This window comes from Phascolarctos cinereus, unplaced genomic scaffold (assembly GCF_003287225.1).
Source record: "Phascolarctos cinereus isolate Bilbo 61053 unplaced genomic scaffold, phaCin_HiC Scaffold_4;HRSCAF=312, whole genome shotgun sequence".
In the NCBI taxonomy this organism is placed as follows: Eukaryota; Metazoa; Chordata; class Mammalia; order Diprotodontia; family Phascolarctidae; genus Phascolarctos; species Phascolarctos cinereus.
The window spans coordinates 492,652,019-492,673,223 of NW_027555847.1; the positions used below are offsets into that span (position 1 = coordinate 492,652,019).

At 33.5% G+C, this 21,205-nt stretch overlaps 1 protein-coding gene across 1 annotated transcript in view; it reads left to right on the forward strand.

Annotated features, from left to right (window-relative positions):
- The window catches only part of DSC1 (desmocollin 1), a 47,556-nt gene that overhangs the window by 7,117 nt on the left and 19,234 nt on the right, over window positions 1-21,205 (forward strand). The window contains 6 exon segments of the mRNA XM_020992593.2: window positions 73-192; window positions 1,222-1,377; window positions 3,962-4,103; window positions 11,780-11,943; window positions 13,720-13,854; window positions 20,684-20,869. Coding sequence (XP_020848252.1) covers window positions 73-192; window positions 1,222-1,377; window positions 3,962-4,103; window positions 11,780-11,943; window positions 13,720-13,854; window positions 20,684-20,869 — 903 coding nt within the window.

Below are 21,205 nucleotides of genomic sequence, written 5' to 3' on the forward strand. Positions count from 1 at the left end.
TCATAACTGTAAAATTTTGATCTATGTGTTTATGATCTATGATATCTTTTTTTGGCCTTCTACCATATTCAGATACCTATGAAAAGACATACAAAAGACAGAGCTCTTAAGAGAACCAAAAGAAGATGGGCTCCAATTCCATGTTCAATAATGGAAAACTCATTAGGTCCATTTCCACAACAAATTCAACAGGTAAGGGCACTTAAAATTTTATATTACCCTAAAGAAGTCTTCTGTTAAACCACATACTTCATTTCCGGCTGAATCACACAATATGATACATCTGGATGTATTATAGTAAAAGAAATAAGAAAAGGCATTATCTATGAGTTGATAAATGAATGGAAAAGCATTTATTAAGCACTTAGTACATGCCAAACATTGTGCTATTAACTGCGGGATACAAATATTTTTTAAAAAATTAAGACAGTCTCTTCTCTCAAGGAGCTTATATTCTAATTGAAGGAGAAAACATATTAAAGAAAATTCATCCTGTAGGTTGGATAGGAAGGCCTGGAAGCCCTAAAGGTGCAGCGGTGGGATGAGTGGTAAGGTCCAAGAGTCCTGAGGTTACACCAGCAGGTTAGATGGCAGTGCCCCAGAGTCTGGAGTATGTAGAGTCTGGGAGATGATAAGGCCTGGAGGATGTTAGAAGGCAGTGGCAGAGTAGATTATAAGGTGATCTTGGGTGATTGTAAAGTAGCCTGGTAATTTTTCATCTTAGCATAAGGACTAGAATTGGTGAGATAAACTCAAAAAGATGAATGATTTAAGAAGTGAGTAAAGACATAGATAGCTTGGTGCATGGCAGGCAATTCTCTCTGGACCTTGAAAAACTAGAAAGCACTGTGAGGTAGTGGAAGGAAACAATGAACTCGGAGTCAGGTATTATGGGCTCGATGTGGGCTGTAGCCCCCTTATATGTAACCTTGGGCAAAATACTGTGACATGAGTTTCCTGACATGTAAAATAAGGTGGGGGAGGTGAACAAGAGCATATCTACAGAAATCTTCTTGGAGCTCTAAGTTTCTATGATTCTGTGTGTCTTAATTATGCACACAAACGAGCAGTTGGGAAAGAGTTGGAACTGGGTCAGAGAACATACACAGCAAAGAAAGGAGAGTGGTCAGAAACAGCACTAAATTCTAAGACATTTGGACATATAGCTTTGTATTATGACCCTTGCCTTATACAATCTTTTTTTTTTTTTAAACTTTCTAGATCCAGTCTGATTCTGCACAAAACTACACCATCTATTATTCGATAAGTGGACCTGGAGTAGATAAGGAGCCCTTCAATTTATTCTACATTGAGAGAGACACAGGGGATATCTTTTGTACACGTGCTGTAGATCGTGAGACATATGACAGCTTTCTGGTAGAATCCTGAATTGGTTATACTGAATTATTTTCTGTTTTAGTGCTTTAGTACTTAAGATTTAGAAATAGTAACATTTAAAGACCTTCATTTTTACTATTATATTATATTTTACTATAAGTCAAATATTTATTTTACTCTTTTAAATATATTTAGTGGGAAAATATCAAACTTCTCTCATTATTATAAATGGAGAAGAGAGGGGAGCAAGCATTTTCCTGTTTCACAATCATTATTTAAACACTAATTAACTACTTTGAGCCTACACCAGTATCGATTTTGAAACACATTCAAAAACTTGCTTTCTAATAGGGAAAAAGTCCTTGGAAATATTTCCAAAAGACAAATTAAGCAGAATAATTTCTTTTTTTTTTGTTCATTTTGAGTAATGAATTTCTAGTAATAGTCATAACATTTTTTAAATAAATTTGATATTTAAATCACTTCATATAAAAAGAAGAGAGTAGAAGATATGCTTTAATAACAATATCTGATCTACCAACATCACATGGTTTTTCTGAGGATGGAATGAGAAATATGCACAAAATTCCATAAGCTTCATAAAGTCACATCCTGCACCAAGAAAACACCAAACCACATACTACCCTGCTACACTTTGCTTGCTATGCTTCTCCCATTTTTATATCTAGGGTGATAGAAAGCACAGGAGAAACATAAGTAATTTGAATTGGGTTTGAATATTTACCTATATATGTATGTATACATGTATAAGCATATGATCTAAAGTTGTTGAAGGACCATGTTTTGTCTGCTAGGAAAGATAATCTCAAAATATAAAATAATTTAAATGATTTTAAATAATTCTACAAAATAAATATCATATGCCTGCTGTTATTAAATTCTATTAAACGTTTTAACTATTAAGCTCCCCCAATTAGTGTGTCCTTGCAAGAAGAGATCCATGGGACTAGTAAAAATACTAGTGAATGTTTTCCTTGTAAATGTGTGTGACATTGTGGAATGTGGTTGACTTTGGCAAGTGGCAGAACAGAGTCATAGATTTGAGATATGATTATCTGTTTAAGAAAGTAGATGGTGATAGGATTTGGATTTTGGACTACCACTTAAAACATAGGAATGATGAGTTTGGCCAGGGATAGAGTGTACCTAATAAGGGTTGATTTGAAAAAATTAATTTGCTAGACTTTTGAAAAAATAACTCAAAGGAGATTTAAATAAAAAAGGAAGGAGAAAACTGTCTGCAAGGTATATCTAGAAAATAGCTACAATGTGGGAAGAAGGGAAGATGCTTAGTATGACTAAAGAAAAAAAGAGTCGGTAATAAAATGCATAGTTCAAACATCGAAATACAAATGCATGTAATATTTTTAAAAAGGAAGGTGAACCAGAGAGCTCAATTAAAATGCCTAATGACATGAGTCACCCATAACTTGACTATGGTAAGTCTTACTCAAAAGGATGAAAGGAAGTAGTAGCAGAATAGCAGTACATATTAGGAAGGTATAATCATGTGACACAATTAGTGGAGGGCACTGGGATCAAGATCAATGAAAGAAGAAACTAGAAATATTGTCCTGTAGGAAAACTACAGATTACCTGAACAGAAAGACCACATATGAATATATATGGATATACGAAACACATCACAAGCTTGGCGCAGAGACATGGTGTAGTAATGATGGAGAACTTCTGTTATCTGGACATCTGCTGTTCCTCTCTCTGCCAAAGGAACAACAGCTAATAATTTATTAGCTTGTCATAGTAATAATTTCATCCTTCAAAAGATGGATGAAACCACTAAGAAAATTGCTAGTTGAGACCTGCTTGTGCCCAAAAATAAATCTATGGCTACTGAGATACAAATTTTAAACTTGGAGGGATATGTTTATTATATTTCAGAATTTGTGATAGAGAGGAAAGCCAGACATCGACTGACCTAGATTTTAGAGAACAGATTTGAATGTCATTTTAAAAAGCTTTTATTAAATTCCTATTATGTACTATGGATACAGAGAAAAGTAAAAACCTTCCTTGTCCTTAAGGAGGTCACAATCAAATCAGGGTGGTGGTGGAAAATATAGATATAGATATAGACAGGACTTTGGAGGTGATCTCACAGTGAAGTTACTAGCATTAAAAAGCATTGGGAAATGTTTCTTGCAGCAGGTGGGATTTTAGGTGAGATTAGAGATGGAGATGATTAGTGAGAGGATTTTGGTAGCGTGGACCAACAGTGAAAATGCATGGGGTCAGGAGTTGAGTGTTTTGTGAGAACAGTAAACAGGCTTGGGTTCCATCAAAGGATAGGTAGGATCTTTTGACTTAAAATTTTGTGGAAGAAGGAAGCTCAGAAGGGGTGGAAAGCCCTCATAAATGAAATTCAGAAGACATAGAGATAAGGAGGAAAAAGGAGGAGTCATCTAAAGAGAACAATGTGGATGCATCTTGGTTACCGTATTAATCTTGGGTTCTATATATTTTGTGTTATCATATCAGGCTTAAAAGAAATTGTTGCTTTCTTAATTCTCATTCACTGTATTTGACAATATACATAGCTTATATTATGTTAAGGAGTTTCTGGGGGCTCTTCTCTATATTGTAGATAACTGGTTATGCAACAACACCAGATGGTTACTCAACAGATCTGCCACTCCCACTTCTGATCAAAGTTGAAGATGACAATGATAATGCCCCATGTTTTGAAGATATGATTACTTTTAATGTGATAGAAAATTGCAGAGTGGGTAAGTGCAAAATTATAATCAAAACACCATAATGAGTATTAAATTTAACATATATTAACAGTATTTTTAAATTTTATCTTTTTTCACCATTACATTTTGTGCTGGTGGTTTTGGGGGTAATTTTAATTAAAACATGTTTGTAATTTAGAATTGCTGCAATAATACTATGAATTTCTTAAAAGCTAATGTTCAAGATTAAACCATGTCTAAATTTAAATGATAGTAATAGAGAACAATTACAATATTTTATTATTATTTTATAACTATATTTGTCAGTTTTATTTGATCAAAATCTCTTAAACTGGAGAGTATTATATTCGTGCTCATTTGACCTTCGTGTACACTCTGACACTCTTGATGTGAAAGACTCACTCAGGCAGCCTTATGTAGAGGAGCTTTTATGTAGTCTAAGAAATGGAAAGGAGAATTTTCCTATAGAGAAAAGTGGATACAGTATTGAGATAAATTCATAAAATGTATGAATGATTCAAAAAACTAATTTGTTTTCTTTTCATCTCTTCCTAGTTGTTTATAAATTCTTTAAAGGCAAGAATGGTCAGTTTAAAAATTAGTGAAAAATGAAATTTTTAATTTCTTTAAGTTGTCTTTTGAAAATATTTCTTAGGACTTTTCCCCCCATAGACAAATACTTTGAAAATAGTAGGAATGCAGTAAATGTGAGTTAATACTGAATGAATGAAGCGCCAGTCACAGTATCCAGACACAGGCATGGTAATTTGCCTCCTTCGCTTGTTCAATAAATATTTATTGAATGCAAATCTGTGTAGATCAGAACTAGTTGAATGACAATTGAATGTTCCCTTTTTTAGCTAGGAAAAAGATACAAAAAGAGATGTGGGCTAAGTATATTTTCAAACATTGCCCATGTTCAATAGACTCACTGGTATTTAATAGCAACTTTGCAATATTTTTCCTAGTTATATTTATTATAACTAATCGGTATATACCTCCACAAAAGCCCTGCTCTAATGTCTCATGGTATAGATGTGATCCCTCAATCCTGAAGGATTGGTCAGAAAAATTCAAGCTTTGGTTGATTCTACCAAGCTAAAAAGGCTTTAAATATGGTCCATATAGTGGATTGTGTCTGCTTTCTAAGAATCACCCTAGGTAGTGGCTAAAGTGTTGGATTTAGAGACAGGAAGTCCTAAATTCATTTTCCACCTCTGACACTAACAGTATTACTATGGGCAAATCACAAAACTCTCTGAGCTTCAGTTTCTGAATAATAATAGCTATGGTACCTACCTCACAGGACTTTTCTTAGGGTTTAAATGAAACTCAGATAGACATTAGCTTAAGAAGGCCAAGGTCTCCCACTGCATCCTGGGCCATCTTCAGTAGTCCTGATCTATATCTGGCCACTGGACCTAGATGGCTCTGGAGGAAAAAGTAAGGCTGGTAACTTTGCACAGTACTCCCTTACTCAAATCCCATTCAATTGCAAGTCATGTTATCATCTTCCTGATGTCATAGTCCTCTTTGAGAATGAAAGACAAACCACAATATAAAGTGCTCTGTAAATTCTAAAGTGCTATTAAAATGTCTGCTATCATTATGACCAAAAAATTGAGGAAGTAATCACAACCCTACCTAAAACCTTCATCTCGTCTTGTTTAGACTATGATAATGGCCTCCTAACTGCATCTATGTATCCATTCTCTGCCTTCTTCACTCCATTCTCCACACAGGTCTTGAATTTATATTGTAATAGTTCAAGTTTGGCCATGTTATTCTCATGCTGAAAAACCTTCAACTACTCTCTATTGCTTCTTGAATCAAATAGAAACTGCTCTTTAGGGCATTTAAAATCCCTCACAATATGTCTGCAACTAATATTTGAGGTTGCTGTTGTAATGGACTCTATGTCCCATGAAAACCCACCTCCAGGCCCCTGTACAACCTGTCATTCTGTCATTCCTTCCTGGATTCCTCTCTCACTTCACCTCTACCTCTTGCTGCATTTCACTACTTTCACATCCTATAAGGTCTTTCCTGATTCCTTATGATATATTTTTACATTTAATTGCAATAGCTATGTTTCCATTTCTTTCTTCAAGTAAAATGGAAACTCCTTGACCACAGGGACTGCTTTTATTTCTTTCTTATTAAACCAAGGCATATAATCTGTACCTAATAAATGCTTGTTGAATTGAATTGGTTTTTCCTGGGTCCTCTTTTCTTTTTGCTTTATACTATTTTACTTGGTGATCTTATCAAATCCCATGCTGGAGTTAATTGTCATCTCCATGTATATCATTCCCAGGTCTATATATCTAGGCCTAATCTCTCCTTTGAGCTCTACTCTTATATTACCAACTGAGTATTTTGAACTTATAGGCATTCAACATGTCCAAAACAGAATTTGTTCATCTTTCATCAAACAACTTCCATCTTCTGAACTTTCCTATTATTGTTGAGGGCACCACCATCCTTAAGTTTCACATTAAACTACCCACTCTTACTCATCCTACATATTGAATACCTTGCCCAAACTTGCCATTTCTACCTTAATAGCAAATCCTATGTATGTCTCCTCTCTGGTCACTCAAATATCACATTGGTTGACTAAATTTGAATTACTGTAATAGTCTTCCAATTGTTTTCCCTACCTCAAGTCTTTCACCGCTCCTTGCCTCAAATTCCCCACTCAGATCTTTTCTCCTTAACACTTCCCCAGTTCATTATCCATTCAGCTGTCAAAGTATTTTTTTCTAAAGCACAGGCTAAAGTATGTCATTTACCTACTCACTAAACTCCAGTGGTTTCTTTTTGCCTCCAGAACCCAATATAAAGTTTGGCATCTTCACTACTTGGACCCTTTCTACCTTCTCAGTCTTCTTATACTTTTTCCTGTTCTATATACATGATGACCCAGCTACACTTAATGTTTCTCACACACCATACTCCATTTCCTTGCCTCTGTACTAGCTGTCTCTTATGCCTGAAATGCTCTGCCTACTTATCTCTACCTTTTAGTTTCTTTGGCCTTCTTCAGTACTTAGTTCATATTCTGCCTTCTGCAGGAAGACTTTCTTGGTGCTTTCACCTCTGCATTTACCTACCCTCTTTATTGTATATATCTTGTGTGTACTGAATTATTTGCTTGGTCTCCCCTATTTGACTGTAAGTTCTTTGAGGGTAGAGACTATTTTTTGCCCTTTTTTGTATCCCCAGCATTTAGTACAGTAAGTGATCAATAAATGCTTATTATTAACTGACTATATACACATATACATATGTACACAATACACACATGTATGTATACACATACATATCCATATATGCATATATGGATATGTATATATACACACATATACCCATATATACATATGAATACATATCACATACAATGTATATTACATGTATGTATAGCATATGTATACACATATATTCTTGCTATAAATAAAACCAGAATACCAAATGAAATTGTAACCAAATTAAAGGACTACTCATAGGTCCTCCTTGGAGTTGCGGTTAAAGGAGTTACGTGAGTTGGTTTCATTGAGCATTCAGAGACAACAAGAAAAGTCGTTTCATGGGATGCTTAATCATCTCAAGCTCAGTGCTCATGTTGACTGTAAGCAAGGTGGTATATGTCAGCCTATGTTGCAGAAAATAAAGTAGATATATTCTATGAATTTCTATGAAAAACTCAACAAGATCTTCTAGACAAATTAACTTATACCATAATAGTTGTTGGCTTAAATGCAAAGGAGGGATCATGGTTAACAATATGTAGCAAAAATATGATCCCAAGGTGGAAGGCTTTTGAGTAGCCCCAAACCTGTATGTCAGGATTACTTTATTTAAAAATTTAGTTGGAAGGCATTGGGTATGATAAGCACCAAAAAATATAATCAGCAGCAAAAGTCAGATTAATTTCATGTTGATACAATAGAAAGAATTTGCAAAAATCTAGGTATCATTCCAGAATCAGCTGTCTGTTTGCTGTTAGACCACCAACATTTTAGAGTAGAAGTAAAAACCAGCATTAAGTTTGAAAAAAAAAACAAACCCAGAACTTCTGTGTAAATTATATCAGCTCCATTTTGACATATATAAATATACTATTGATCAAAAATGGGAAATGGATTAAAGATAAGATAGTCATCCTGGTTATCACCATTTCTTTGAAGAAGTTAACTAATATAAAAAAGCACCATAATGAATAGGCCAAGATTACTCAGAAGCCACCCCAGCCAGCATTCATTTATTCCTCTTACAAAATAAAGACATATGGAAGCAAGAGAAAGCACCAAATTAAAGTACAAGCTCATTTGCAGAACATTATGGAAGATTTGTGAAAACTTACTAATACAAAACAGCAAAAAACTATGGAGAGAGAAAAGAAAATTTAGCATGAGACACAATTAAATTGAATCTTCCCAAGAGCACTTTTAGTATAAACTGGTAGAAAATAAATTTATTTAAAATAAAACAAGTTTCAAAGCAATTTACTGTGATTTATTATAATTTATGATGACAGCAGAATAATCACATGTAGACTTTAACACATAGGAAACCAATGTACAATATAAAAGGAAGTAGGCATGAAAAAGATAGGAAGAACAATTAGACAGTTTAAAATATGCATAAAAGAAGCCTATATGGGAAGCCAGAGTTTTGAAAACAGATTTAAACCTTCATAAAGAAAGGAAGACAACAAGAATGGAAAAAAAAGTACGGGCAATACTGTTACTTCCAAAATGATAATCAAATAGACATCATTAATGATCGATCCATGTGCCTACTTTCTCACTACCATAAAATATTTTAGACTACATGTTCCTGGTATCTTGGTTATCTCTGATTATACACACACACACATAAATGTATACATGTAAGTATACATATGTGTGTATGTATGTATACATGTGTATATATGAAAGGAATGAGCAAGATTTTATCTATCAGTTTCTATTGCAGACCACATCTTCAAAATAACACAATTGACTAAAAGATGACTAGAATAGAGGATCTGATTGTAGAATCAAAGATTTGGGGTTGGAGGGACTTCAGTATTTATTTTTGTTGGTTATTAAACAAGAATTTGATTTAGTAGAACAAAAAGGCATCCTAAATTTTCCCTTACTAGAACATGTATCCTATGTATGTGTTAAAATTGGTTGTTTCTTTGAGAAATGTAAACAAAAGAGAGTTTTGTTCAATAATTCTCTGTTAGTATCAAGTGAGGCATAAAACTGTGAGCTACATAGTCACCAAAAGTGTTAATCACAATCAGGAAGGACATTTTGAACAGCTTTTAAACAAGAGATGATGATGTCTTCCAGATGCTCCTATTTTTGGCTGAAATTGCATGGATTGTGCCATGACCCACGATACTTACTATAGAATACGCTAGATGAGATCCATAGCAACTCCAAAGATTTGATCATTCAGAGAGGAAAAACAAAGTAGAAAAACGAAATGGAAATTGCCTAGGTTATGGAGTGTATTTAGTAGGCAATCTTTTGAGGCAATCAGATGACAGAGTACTTGGAATAAGGAGATTTGATTTTAAAACTTACTTCAGACACTTACTTGCTGTGTGACTCTGGGCAAATAAGTCATTTAAGTTTTCTTTTCCATAAAATGGCATTAATAGTAAAGACTTCTTCTCAAGGTCTTTGTGAGGATAAAATGAGATACTCTTTGAAACTTTATGAAACTTAAAGCATTTATATAAATGCTGGCTTTTATTATTATTACCATTATTGTTATCTTTGTTATTATTAGATCCTGTACTTTTCAATGGTAATTGAATAGTTGATTTAAGACTGGTCTAGACACCTAAAAAAAGTCAGAGATGAAAAGAATGTAGAGTGATCCTCTTTGTATGTTAGCACCCAACTCAAATAGCCACTAACTTTTCTTAGGGGGTTATACAATTTTTTAAAATGTTAACTGGTATAAGAACAGCATTAATTTATGTCAGTAGCAAAAATACAGATGTTATGCTATAGGCATCATTGACACAAGACACCAATCTGTGGAGCAACTTTGGATGCTCGTGGACTACTTGAGACTATACTTAAAAAAGTAAATGACATTTATATAATACTTAAAGGTTTGCAATTTGGCTTATGTACATCATCTCATTTGATCCTCATAACAACCTTATGAATTCAATATTATTGCCTCCATTTTAAAGATGAATAACCTGAAATTGAGGCTGTAAGTTAAATTCTCATGATCACACAACTAATAATTGACAGAGGCAGGATTTGAACCCAAGTTCTCCTAAGTACAGGTTCGATCTGTTCTTTTCTCATTACACTACTTTACTCCCAGTTATGCTATGAAATTAAGGAACAGAATATAAATGGCTTTGAGGTCTGCAATATTTATATATAATGGCAAATTCTAAATTGCAAAATTTAATAAAGCAACCTCTATAGGAATACAATTTTCTTATATATCGTGCAGGGCAAACATAAGTTACAAAAAATCAGAGAAGTCACCAGTGAGCAAGTTGTGGTTACCATGGACCCAAAAGGTAGAAAATATTTTAAAGGTACAAATGATTTTTGAATACTGTAAATATTTTAAAATGCTAATGTATAATATAATAATAAGTATGTTAACAAACAAAAATATTTTTGCATTTTGTCATCATACAAGAATCTCAAGATTCTTAAAAGATAAAATGTATGAGTATGGGCATAATAATTCTCTTTCAAAAGAACATATATTACAAAAAAGACAAAATTGAAGACCACAAATATAGCCATTTACAAGGGAAATGTGGTTAGTAATCTCATAAAACATACATTTTCAAGAATGATTTATTTTTACAAATGGTGCATCAAATAAATAGTAATTTTCAAAGTATAGTTTTGAGATAGTCCATGAGTATCCAAAGATGGTCCACACATTGGTGTTTTATGTCAGTGATGCTTATAACATAATAACATCAACATTTTTGCTACTGAAACAAATTAATACAGTTCTTATCTCAACTTTAAAAAAAAGAACAAGTATGATTTTCATTGGTGCTCCACCAAAAAATAAAATTCCTTATCTTAATTCTAGTCATTCCTTTCTTCTGCATAGTGATGACCTGTCAGAGTGCATTGTCTGGCCAAAGGTCAAGAAACTGGGAAAAAATAAGAACCACTCTTTAAAAAAAATATGCTTTATTTATTTATTTTGATATTCATTTAAAATTTTTTTCAGTCCCAAACTCTCTCTCTCCTTCCATCCTCACTCCCATGTATTTAGAAGGCAAGCAGTCTGATATCAATTATACATACGAAGTCATGCAAAACTCATTTCCATATTAGCCATGTGAGGACAAAAAAACCAAGAAAAATAAAGTGAAAAAAGTATACTTCAATTTGTACTCAGAGTTAATCAATTTTCTCTCTGAAGACGGATAAGAAGCACTCTTACAAATGAATAAGAAACATGTAGATTAAGTAGGATACAGACAGCATTAATTTAGAAAGCCATCTAACTGAAGTTCATTTTAAGACTATGTAGAGAACCTAAAAACTTTCAGAATATGATCACATGACCCTCAACCATCCTGTAAAAACATTCTTCTTTTCCTGGCCTTTTGGAAAGAATTATCTATAACCACATCTCTATCAAAAAATATTAAATTTCATCACTCATTCAATTGTTCAAGAGAATTTGATTTATCCCTACAGGTACGTCAGTAGGACAAGTGGTGGCCACGGACAGGGATGAGCCTGATACACTACATACTCGTCTGAAATATACCATTTTGAAGCAGATTCCAGAAAACCCAAAACATTTTGCAATCCATCCAGATACGGGTGTGATCACTACCATATTGACACCTGACAGAGAAGTAAATTATTTTCCAGTTTCCTGAGCAATGCTATCTATATATAATGAGCAATAACACAACTGGGATGGCTATCTGACTTCTGTGAGCCTCTGCTTTTGGAGTAACTGAATTTGTTTGCTAGGAAGTTTGTTGCCTGCTCTCTGAAGTCCTTTTTGTATACTTCTAGAGTGTTTGGAAGGATATAGATGACTTGGGAAGGTCACTGTCATAAGCATCATCACCTTTTCTCTCTGATCTCTCCTTTTACCTCTCAGTTTCTCTTTCTGAAATTATAAAATCCATAGTGGAAATCAGTCATTTTCATAAAATTGATATATTCATCTGGGAAAATTGGTGGTTATATGAGTTTAGATTGATCCTCTTAATATATTAATAATTCACTCATAATAATGGGCAAGGAACTTTAAAAAAAAACTTTAAAGAGATATCAAAGGGGAGATGAAAGGTTGTACCAGTATTATACCACTGTTTCTGGAAGATAGGAGATAAACTATACAATCTAAAAAGACAAGTTTTTAGGGGCAGCTAGGTTGTGCAGTGGATAGAACAAACACTTGACACTTATTAGCTGTGTGACCCTGGGCAAGTCACTTAATCCCAATTGCCAGGAAAGGAAGTTTTTGGAATAGCGATGAAACAAAAACATCAGATTCAAAAATAAAAAATCAGAAGATAAAAACCAAGCAGGTTCTATGTTCAAAGTGAAAGGGAAATTTAGGAAAAGGTAAAACTGAAAAAAGTACACTTATTAATGTAAATTTTAGCAAATATGTGTGACAGAAAGTCAAACTGAAATGGTAAATATGATCAAGTTTTCTGCTTTATCTTCTCTTAAAAAGTCAGAAACAGAAAAAAAGTTGGGGGGCAGCTAGGTGGATAGAGCACCGTCCCTGGAGTTAGGAGGACCAGAGTTCAAATCTGGCCTCAGACACATAATACTAGCTGTGTGACTCTGGGCAAGTCACTTAACCCCAATTGCCTCACCAAAAAAAAAAAAGTCAGAATGGGATAGCATTGTTTAATGGAGAAAGTAAAGATAGGAGGCAAAACAAAATGTAAGACATGAAAATACCCAAGCAAAAATCTAAGAAATTTTAAATTAAGTGGAAAAATAAAGGAAATAGCTAAGTTACCTAGCTTCTGCCTATGAAAATGCATAATTGAGACTGAAACAATTCCAAAGAAGTAGGAAACTCCAAAGAAGGAGCAATAAATTGAATGTCACCTAATTTTTTTCAAAAACCACTTAAGATCAGAATGGAGAAGTACTTTCTCATCGCCCTATTTAGCAAGCAGATCAAACCTTTCTCCATGAGAGTTCTGTGTTGACCTAACAAATGGATTTTAAAACATTGCTTTTGAATTTGTTGTTACACTTACATTTGATTAACTTGACCTTCACATTTGTAACACAGTTTAGTGGTACAATGGGTAGAGTGCTAGGCTTGGAGTCAGAAAGGCCTGAATTCAAATTTAGCCTCAGATGCTTACTTAGTTGTGTGACTCTAGGTTAATTACTTAACCTCACAGCCTTAATTTTCTCACCTCTAAAATGGGGTTAACAATAACAGCTATTTCAGTAAGTTGCTGTGAGGATCATATCAGATAATATGGGGAAAAGGCTTTGCAAATCTTAATGTGTTATATTAATGCTAGCTGTTATTATTTGTCCCAAAATGTTGCAATTTTACTTTAGAGGATGTGCATGCTGACTTTGAGGATTTGTCTATTACAGGAATGAGGAACATTGCAGACTCTGATATTTTTTTTCCCCAGGCATGTCCTACATATATATTGCATGTTGAAGCACGAGATATGGCTGGCCAGAGTTTTGGTTTATCAAGTACAGCAACACTGACTATTGACATTAGAGATGAAAATGACAATGCTCCAACTTTCCGAAAAACTTCTGTAAGTTTTGCACTGCACCCCACTCAGAATTTGATAGGTTTGTGAGACCATGAATGAACATTCATTATGGACGACTTCTGTTTAGTGTTGATACTACATATGGTAGCAGAATTTATTTGGGAAAGAAAAATATTTTGACAGAAATATCATGATAATCTGATAGGTCAAAAATATCTAGAATATTGAGAGAATTATGCCTTCCTGTTATCTTTGGAGAAATCTTTAGTTTCACTATAAGGACCTTTCCCTTCTTCTGGAAATAAACTCATGAGGCTCCTGGCAGATGATTAGTAGGTTTGGAATAGTGGAAAGTAAAAGAAATGAGGAATTCTAGAATAGTAACTATGAATCATTTAACTAGTAGACCACTGAGTCGAGTGAATAGTTGGTTGGTTGTTGTCCTTTTTTCTTGAAAAGGACCCAAAATAATATTACTATGTTGGGGTCAAGGTCCAATGTATCCAAATGTGGCTGATCAGACCAATGTGAGCTCAGAAGGCTCTACCAAAGGTTGGGAACAAATAGTCCATATGAATAAGGGTGAATATAGATAAAGGGGAAAGACAGACTAAAAGAAAAGGAAGGAACCAAGAAAATAGAAGTCATATTAAGGGCACATAGCAAGTTTAGTGGGAATGAGCTAGTGAGAAAGGGGAAAGGATAGGAGGTAGTGTTCAGGAAGTGGAATTTCTCAGTTCAGTTCTACTCATAAATCCCAACCCTAGCTAGATTAAAAAAAAAAAGATGATTTATTGAACTTATGTAAGTAATGAAGTAATATAATTTACAACTTTGCTTCAGGAAGTTAAAGGGTGAGATTACTTCCCTTGTCCGACTTACTTTCAGTCCAGGTTTTAATTGAAGAATAGGTTAGTTCAATATTTTTCCCTCAGCTACATACCTGTAGGAGGAGATCTAATAGAACAAACAATAAAAGTGGCATATCTATGTGGTTTCTCTGTGTACGAAGTCCAAGTTCCATTTAAATAGTATATGACATAGGATATACTAATGCTATGGTGTTGAGGGTAAGTGATATTCCTCGCACTTCATGGTGTGAGAAAATAAAAATTACATTTTGTATAAATTTACATGAGATTATAAGCCTGAAGAAATCATAATATCATAGGATTTAAAGACAGAAGGGATCATAGTGGTCACACCCCATTTCACAGGTGGGGTAACTGAGATGAAGGCGCTTGCTTATGGCCACACAATTAGATAATGGCTAAACCAAGACTTTCAGTCAGGTTTGTAGACTTTGAATCCGATGATCTTTCCACTAATAACAGTATTAATCATATTAGCTAATATTTATATGACACTTTATGGTTTATTAAGCACTTTGTATATATTATCTCATTTGATCTATACTGTCTCCAATTCATTACTTACGTCTGCTTTGATAACACATAATTCCTTTGTTATGTGCTCTTTTTCCGTTGTCAAAAATAAGAGAAATATAAATTTATGCTGGTAAGAAAATAACATAATAAAGGTGATTATTGTTATAATCAACCCTCCAGTAATATACCCTAATAAATAATTATTTATTTCCAAGATCATTAATATTTATCGAGTATTCACTATGTATAGGGAGTTGTCCTAAAAGATACAAAGGAGAATTAGATCTCCTCAAGCAACTTATAATTTAATTATGCTCAAGGATAAATAATACAAGTTGCATTTGCTAAGTCTCAAAATATAGGATAGATAATAATTCAAAGGGGAGAGTAATCACCAAGGATTACAAGAAGGTTATACTTTCTTTGTTATCATTTGACTGCAAAATTCCCATTTGTTATATTTTACTTTGAAAATCTGTGAGGATCACAGATTTTGTGCTGGTTTGAAATTCAAATTATATCCTTTGGAATTTTAAAGATAAATTAACACATGAAACATAATTTCTCTATATGTTCCATTTAGAAAATTATTATTTCTTAAAAATTAAATCTTTAAGAGCAAGATTGTAAAATGCATTATTGTGACAAAGCTCATCTCTACTGCATTAACTTAAGATATGACAAATGTAGACCCTAAAATAATAGAATAACAACAAAAAGGAGGCAAGGAAAGAAGGAAAACCCCCATTTGAAAACTAATAGAAAGACCAAAACCAAAAATTCAAGCAAAAAAATAAAAGATCCCTCCCTCCCATAAAATAATTAAATATTGTAGAGTAATATAAAAGGTAAGAGAAATCTCCACAAGGAAAAGGCAAGACTGGGACAAAGACAATGCTGCAGAAACAAAAACAATACTTCTAAAAATAAGGATAGACATATTTTTAAATTTCCAAAGTAGTTTATATTCAGAGAAAGAAATAGATATATTTCACACATGCAGGAGTGGAAATAAGATCACAGAAGGGTGAGTTAAAAAGAAAACCATAAGAATTCACAATGTGGAAAAGGTGTTAAAAGTAGTGTTTTCTCTAGGGTAGAGAGTACCTCAGGCAGAAAAAAATGTAGAAATGAAAGAACAAACAACAGAAAAATATTTTTTTAAAAAAATGATAAAGCTAGAAGATAATTTCAGATTTCTACAAATTAGAAAGCATAGCTAGAAGAGAAAACTTGATGGAACAATCTGAGAATTATTGGTCTCTCTGAAAAAATGCCCACCAAATCTTCAAGGATTGTGAATAACAAATTCTGGTAAATGACATCATAAAAATGCCTTGCATATGTAATAGAAACAAAGGGCAAAGTGTCAATCAATAGAATATATTGAATGCTGACAGAAGAATCCTAGCATCACCTGCACAGATGCCAAATTCTAGAGTCTCAGTATCAAAAAGAATATATATATGTATATATATGTATGTATGTATATAAATATGACATACATGTATATATACACATTCCATTTATATATTGTAAGCATAAAACACATATCTGTACATGTATTTATATAATATGTATAAATATACATAATCCTATAATCCCTTTGGTGTAGAGGAGAGAGAGACAAGAGACAGTGACAAAGAGACAGAGAGACAGAGAGAGAAGAGGGATTAAAATTTAAGTGATCCAAAGTAAGGTTCATTTGGGTTTGTTATGGGGAGAATGATTAGCATAGGCAGTAAGATTGCACAATCGAAAACAAAACATGTATGTGGTAATATAAAACTGCAAAATTTTTCAACAAGAAAATATATTCTTTAAAATATGGTAAGTTAACATTACCTTGGGATTACTCATTGTTACCAGTTAAAGTTAGTCATTTTATTTTTAATTTCCATATTAGCCATGTTGCAAAAGAAAACACAAACATAATGAAATAATAAATACAAAATTTCAAAAAGTATGCTTCAATCTACATTCAGAGTTCATCAGTTCTCTTTCTTTGGAGGTGAACAGTATTTTTCATCATGAACCATTTGAAATTGTCTTGATCAGAATAGCCAAGTGTTTCACTGTTGATCATCCTTACAATATTGCTGTTACTACAGACAGTGTTCTCATAGTTGTGCTTATTTCACTTTGTATAAGTTCACATAAGTCTTCCCTGGTTTTTCTGAAATCATCCTACTCATCATTTTTATAGCACAATAATATTCCATTATAATCATATACCATCACTTGTTCAACCATTCCCCAATTAATGGGCATCCTGTCAATTTCTGATTCTTTGCCACCACAAAAAGAGCTGCTGCAAATATTTTTAAAGAAATATGTCTTTTTCCCCTTTTCCTTGACGCCTTTGGGATACAGACCTAGTAGTGGTATTGCTGTGTCAAAGGGTATGCACAGTTTTATAGTCCTTGGAGTATAGTTTAAAATTGTTCTACAGAATGGTTGAACTAGTGTACAACTCCAACAATGCATTAGTGTCCTATTTTTTTTATATCCCCTCCAGCACTGTCATTGTCTTTTTCTGGCATATTAACCAATCTGATAGGTGTGAGGTGGTTTTTTTAAAATTTGCATTTCTCTAACCAATAGTTATTTAAAGTATTTTTCCACATTAGTATAGATAGCTTTGATTTCTTCTTCTGAACAATGCCTGTTCATATCCTTTAACCATTTATCAACTGGGGAATAGTTCCTATTTTTATAAATTTGGCTCAGTTCCTTACATATCTGAAAAATGAGACCTTTATCAGAGGACCTGGTTGCAACATTTCCACCAGTTTTGTGTTTTCCTTCTAATTTTGGCTGCATTAGTTTTATTTGTGCAAAAGCTTTTTAATTTCTTGTAATCAAAATTATCTATTTTACTTTTCATAATCTCCTCTATCTACTGTTTGGTCATAAATTCTTCTCTTATCCATAGATCTGACAGGTACATCTTCCCATGCTTCCCTATTTTGCTTATGATATCATTCTTTATGTCTAAATCCATTTTGGCCTTGTATTGGTAAACTGTGTGAGATGTTGGTCTATGCCTACTTTCTGGCAAACTGCTTTCCAGCTTTCCAAGTAATTTTTGTCAAATGGTGAGTTTTTGCCCCAAAAGCTTGTATCTTTGTATTTATCAAACATTAGATGACTATGGTCATTTACTACTATGTATTCTTTACCTATTCCATTGATCCACTACTCCATTTATTAGCCAGTACCAGATTGTATTGATGATGACCACTTTGTAATATAATTTGAAATCTGGAAGTACTTGTCAACCTTCCTTCACATTTTTTTCATTGATTCTCTTTGATATTCTTTTGTTCTTCCATATGAATTTTGTTACTATTTTTTATATCTCTATAAAATAATTCTTTGATAGTTTGATTGGTATGGCACTGAATAAATAAGTAGAGTTGCTATTTTTATTGTAGTGGCTCGGCTTACCCATGTGCAATTAATATTTCTCCAATAGTTTATATGCGTATTAGTGTGAAAAATGTCTTGTAATTGTGTTCATATAATCCTTGGGTTTGTCTTGGCAAGTAGATTCTCAAGTATTTTATATTGTCTGCCGCTATTTTAACTGGAATTTCTCTTTCTATTTTGTTGGTAGTAAATAAAAATGTTGGTGATTTGTGTGGGATTATTTTATAGCCTGAAAATTTGCTGAATTTGTTAATTATTTCAACTAGTTTTTTTAGTTGATTCTCTGGTAAAATTAGTTATTTTAATAAGCCATTTATGTGAATGGGGACTTTTAGCAAGTTTTTGTTTTAATTACATTTCTTATAATTGTACAAATAAATGTACTTTATATACATACAATTTTATATAATACGTACATATATTCTTCCATAAATCTTAGACAATACTTATATATTATCACTTATCTTATATAGAAAAAGTGGCATACACTAAAAAGAAAATCTGTATATGTTCACAAGACAGGGAAGAGAGCATGGAATGGTTAATGAAGGTTCATAGAGGTAGAATGTGATCTGGGCTTTGGTATTTGGATAGACGGAGAAAAAATAGAAATTAAGCATAATAAAGCTCTAAAATTTTATTTCAGATTGTGACTTGACCTTTAATATCTATGTCCTTTTCTTAGTCCTCATCCTATTTGACCTCTCTGCAGTCTTTGACACTGTGTATCACCCCTTCTCCTTGATCATCTCTTCTCCCTAGGTTTTTGTGATGATGTTCTCTTCTGGTTCTCCTCCTACCTGTCTTACCACTCCTCAGTCTCCTTTGCTGGATCTTCATATAAACTGCATCTAATAACTGAGGGTACCTCCCCAAAACTGTCCTGAGCCCTTTACTCTTCTTTCTCTATACTATTTAACTTGGTGATCTCATCAACTCCCCATGGATTCAATTATTATCTCTATGCAGATGAATCTCAAATCTTTTTATCCTGGCATAATCTTTCTCTTGATCTCTGGTCATCTGTCTACTAGATATCTTGAAGGGGACATCTTAAATTCCACATGTCCAAAACTCAATTAATTATTTTTTCTTTAAAACCTTCCCCATTTTTCTATCTTTCTTTTTACCATCAAAGGCATTACCATCCTCCAGGTCATACAGGCTTACAACCTGTGTGGTCCTCAACTCCTCACTCTCATCTCCTCTTATACAATCTTTTGCTAAGTCTTACTAATTCTGCTTTGAGGACATCTCTCATGTATGTTTCCTTTTTTTGGTTGACATTGTTACTACCGCAGTACAAGCCCTCATATCCTCACACGTGGACTATTGCAATAGTCTGATCTTCCTGCCTCAAATCTCTTTCGACTCCAGATCATCCTCCATTCAGCATTAAGTTGATCTTCCTAAAGCAGATATCTGACCATGTTATCCCACTCTTACACCCATTCAATACATCTCAATGACTCCCTGTTTCTTTCAGTTTCAAACAGGAATCGCTCTGTTTGACTTTTAAGGTCTTACCTTTCCAGTTTTCTTATACTTTACTCCCCAGTGACTTCCTTGCTGTTTCTTACTCAAGACATTCCAACTCCCAACTCCAGGCATTTTCACTAGTTTTCTCCCATACTTAGAATTCTCTCCCTCCTCACCTCTGCCTCTTGGACTTCCTGGATTCCTTTGAGTCTCAGCTAGACTCCTACTTTCTGCAAAAATCTTTCCCAGTCCTCCTTAATATTAGTGCCTCACCTCTGAAATGATCTCTAATTTAAACTGTGTATATCTTGTAAATACATAGTCATTTGCTTGTTTTCTCTCTGCCTCCCCCTTTTAGATTTTGAGTTCCTTGTGAGGCAGGTATTATTTTTACCTTTCTTTGTATTCTAGCACTTAGAATTCATTGAGCCTGACAATAGTACTTAATAAATACTTGTCAACTTAACTTGACTTGACTTGACTCTTTTGCTGAGGCTAGGAGGGGAGTGCAAAAAGTGTGTTGCTTTTAGAAATTATGTGTATAATGAAATTATAATAAAACATTTTTTCAGTATGTGACAGAGGTGGAAGAAAATAGAATCAATGTAGAAATTCTGCGTGTGGACATAGAGGACAAGGATTTACCCAACACTCCTCATTCAAGAGCTAAATACATTATCCTAAAGGGAAATGAAAATGGACAATTCCAAATTACTACTGATCCTAATACAAATGCAGGCATCTTATGTGTTGTCAAGGTAAATACATTGCAATGATAAAGATGAGTTTTTATCATCTCTGCTCTCTATCTAAATTGTGATTTCAAATTATGTTATAAATGTGTGTGCATATCTATACATATATGTGTGTACACACACACATATGTATATATAAACACAGCTAATTAATGATGACTTTTTTTTTATAACAAGAATTCTACAGAATGGGCAGGTTTGGCTGGGTTGCCTTCTGTATAATTGAAGGGAATTTCCAACAGATCCATTAGAGTATTTGAATATGATGAGTGGTATTTATAGTATTTTTGCTTTCTGCCAAAAAATTCAAAGTGTGTCTATGGTTCTTTAATGAATTCC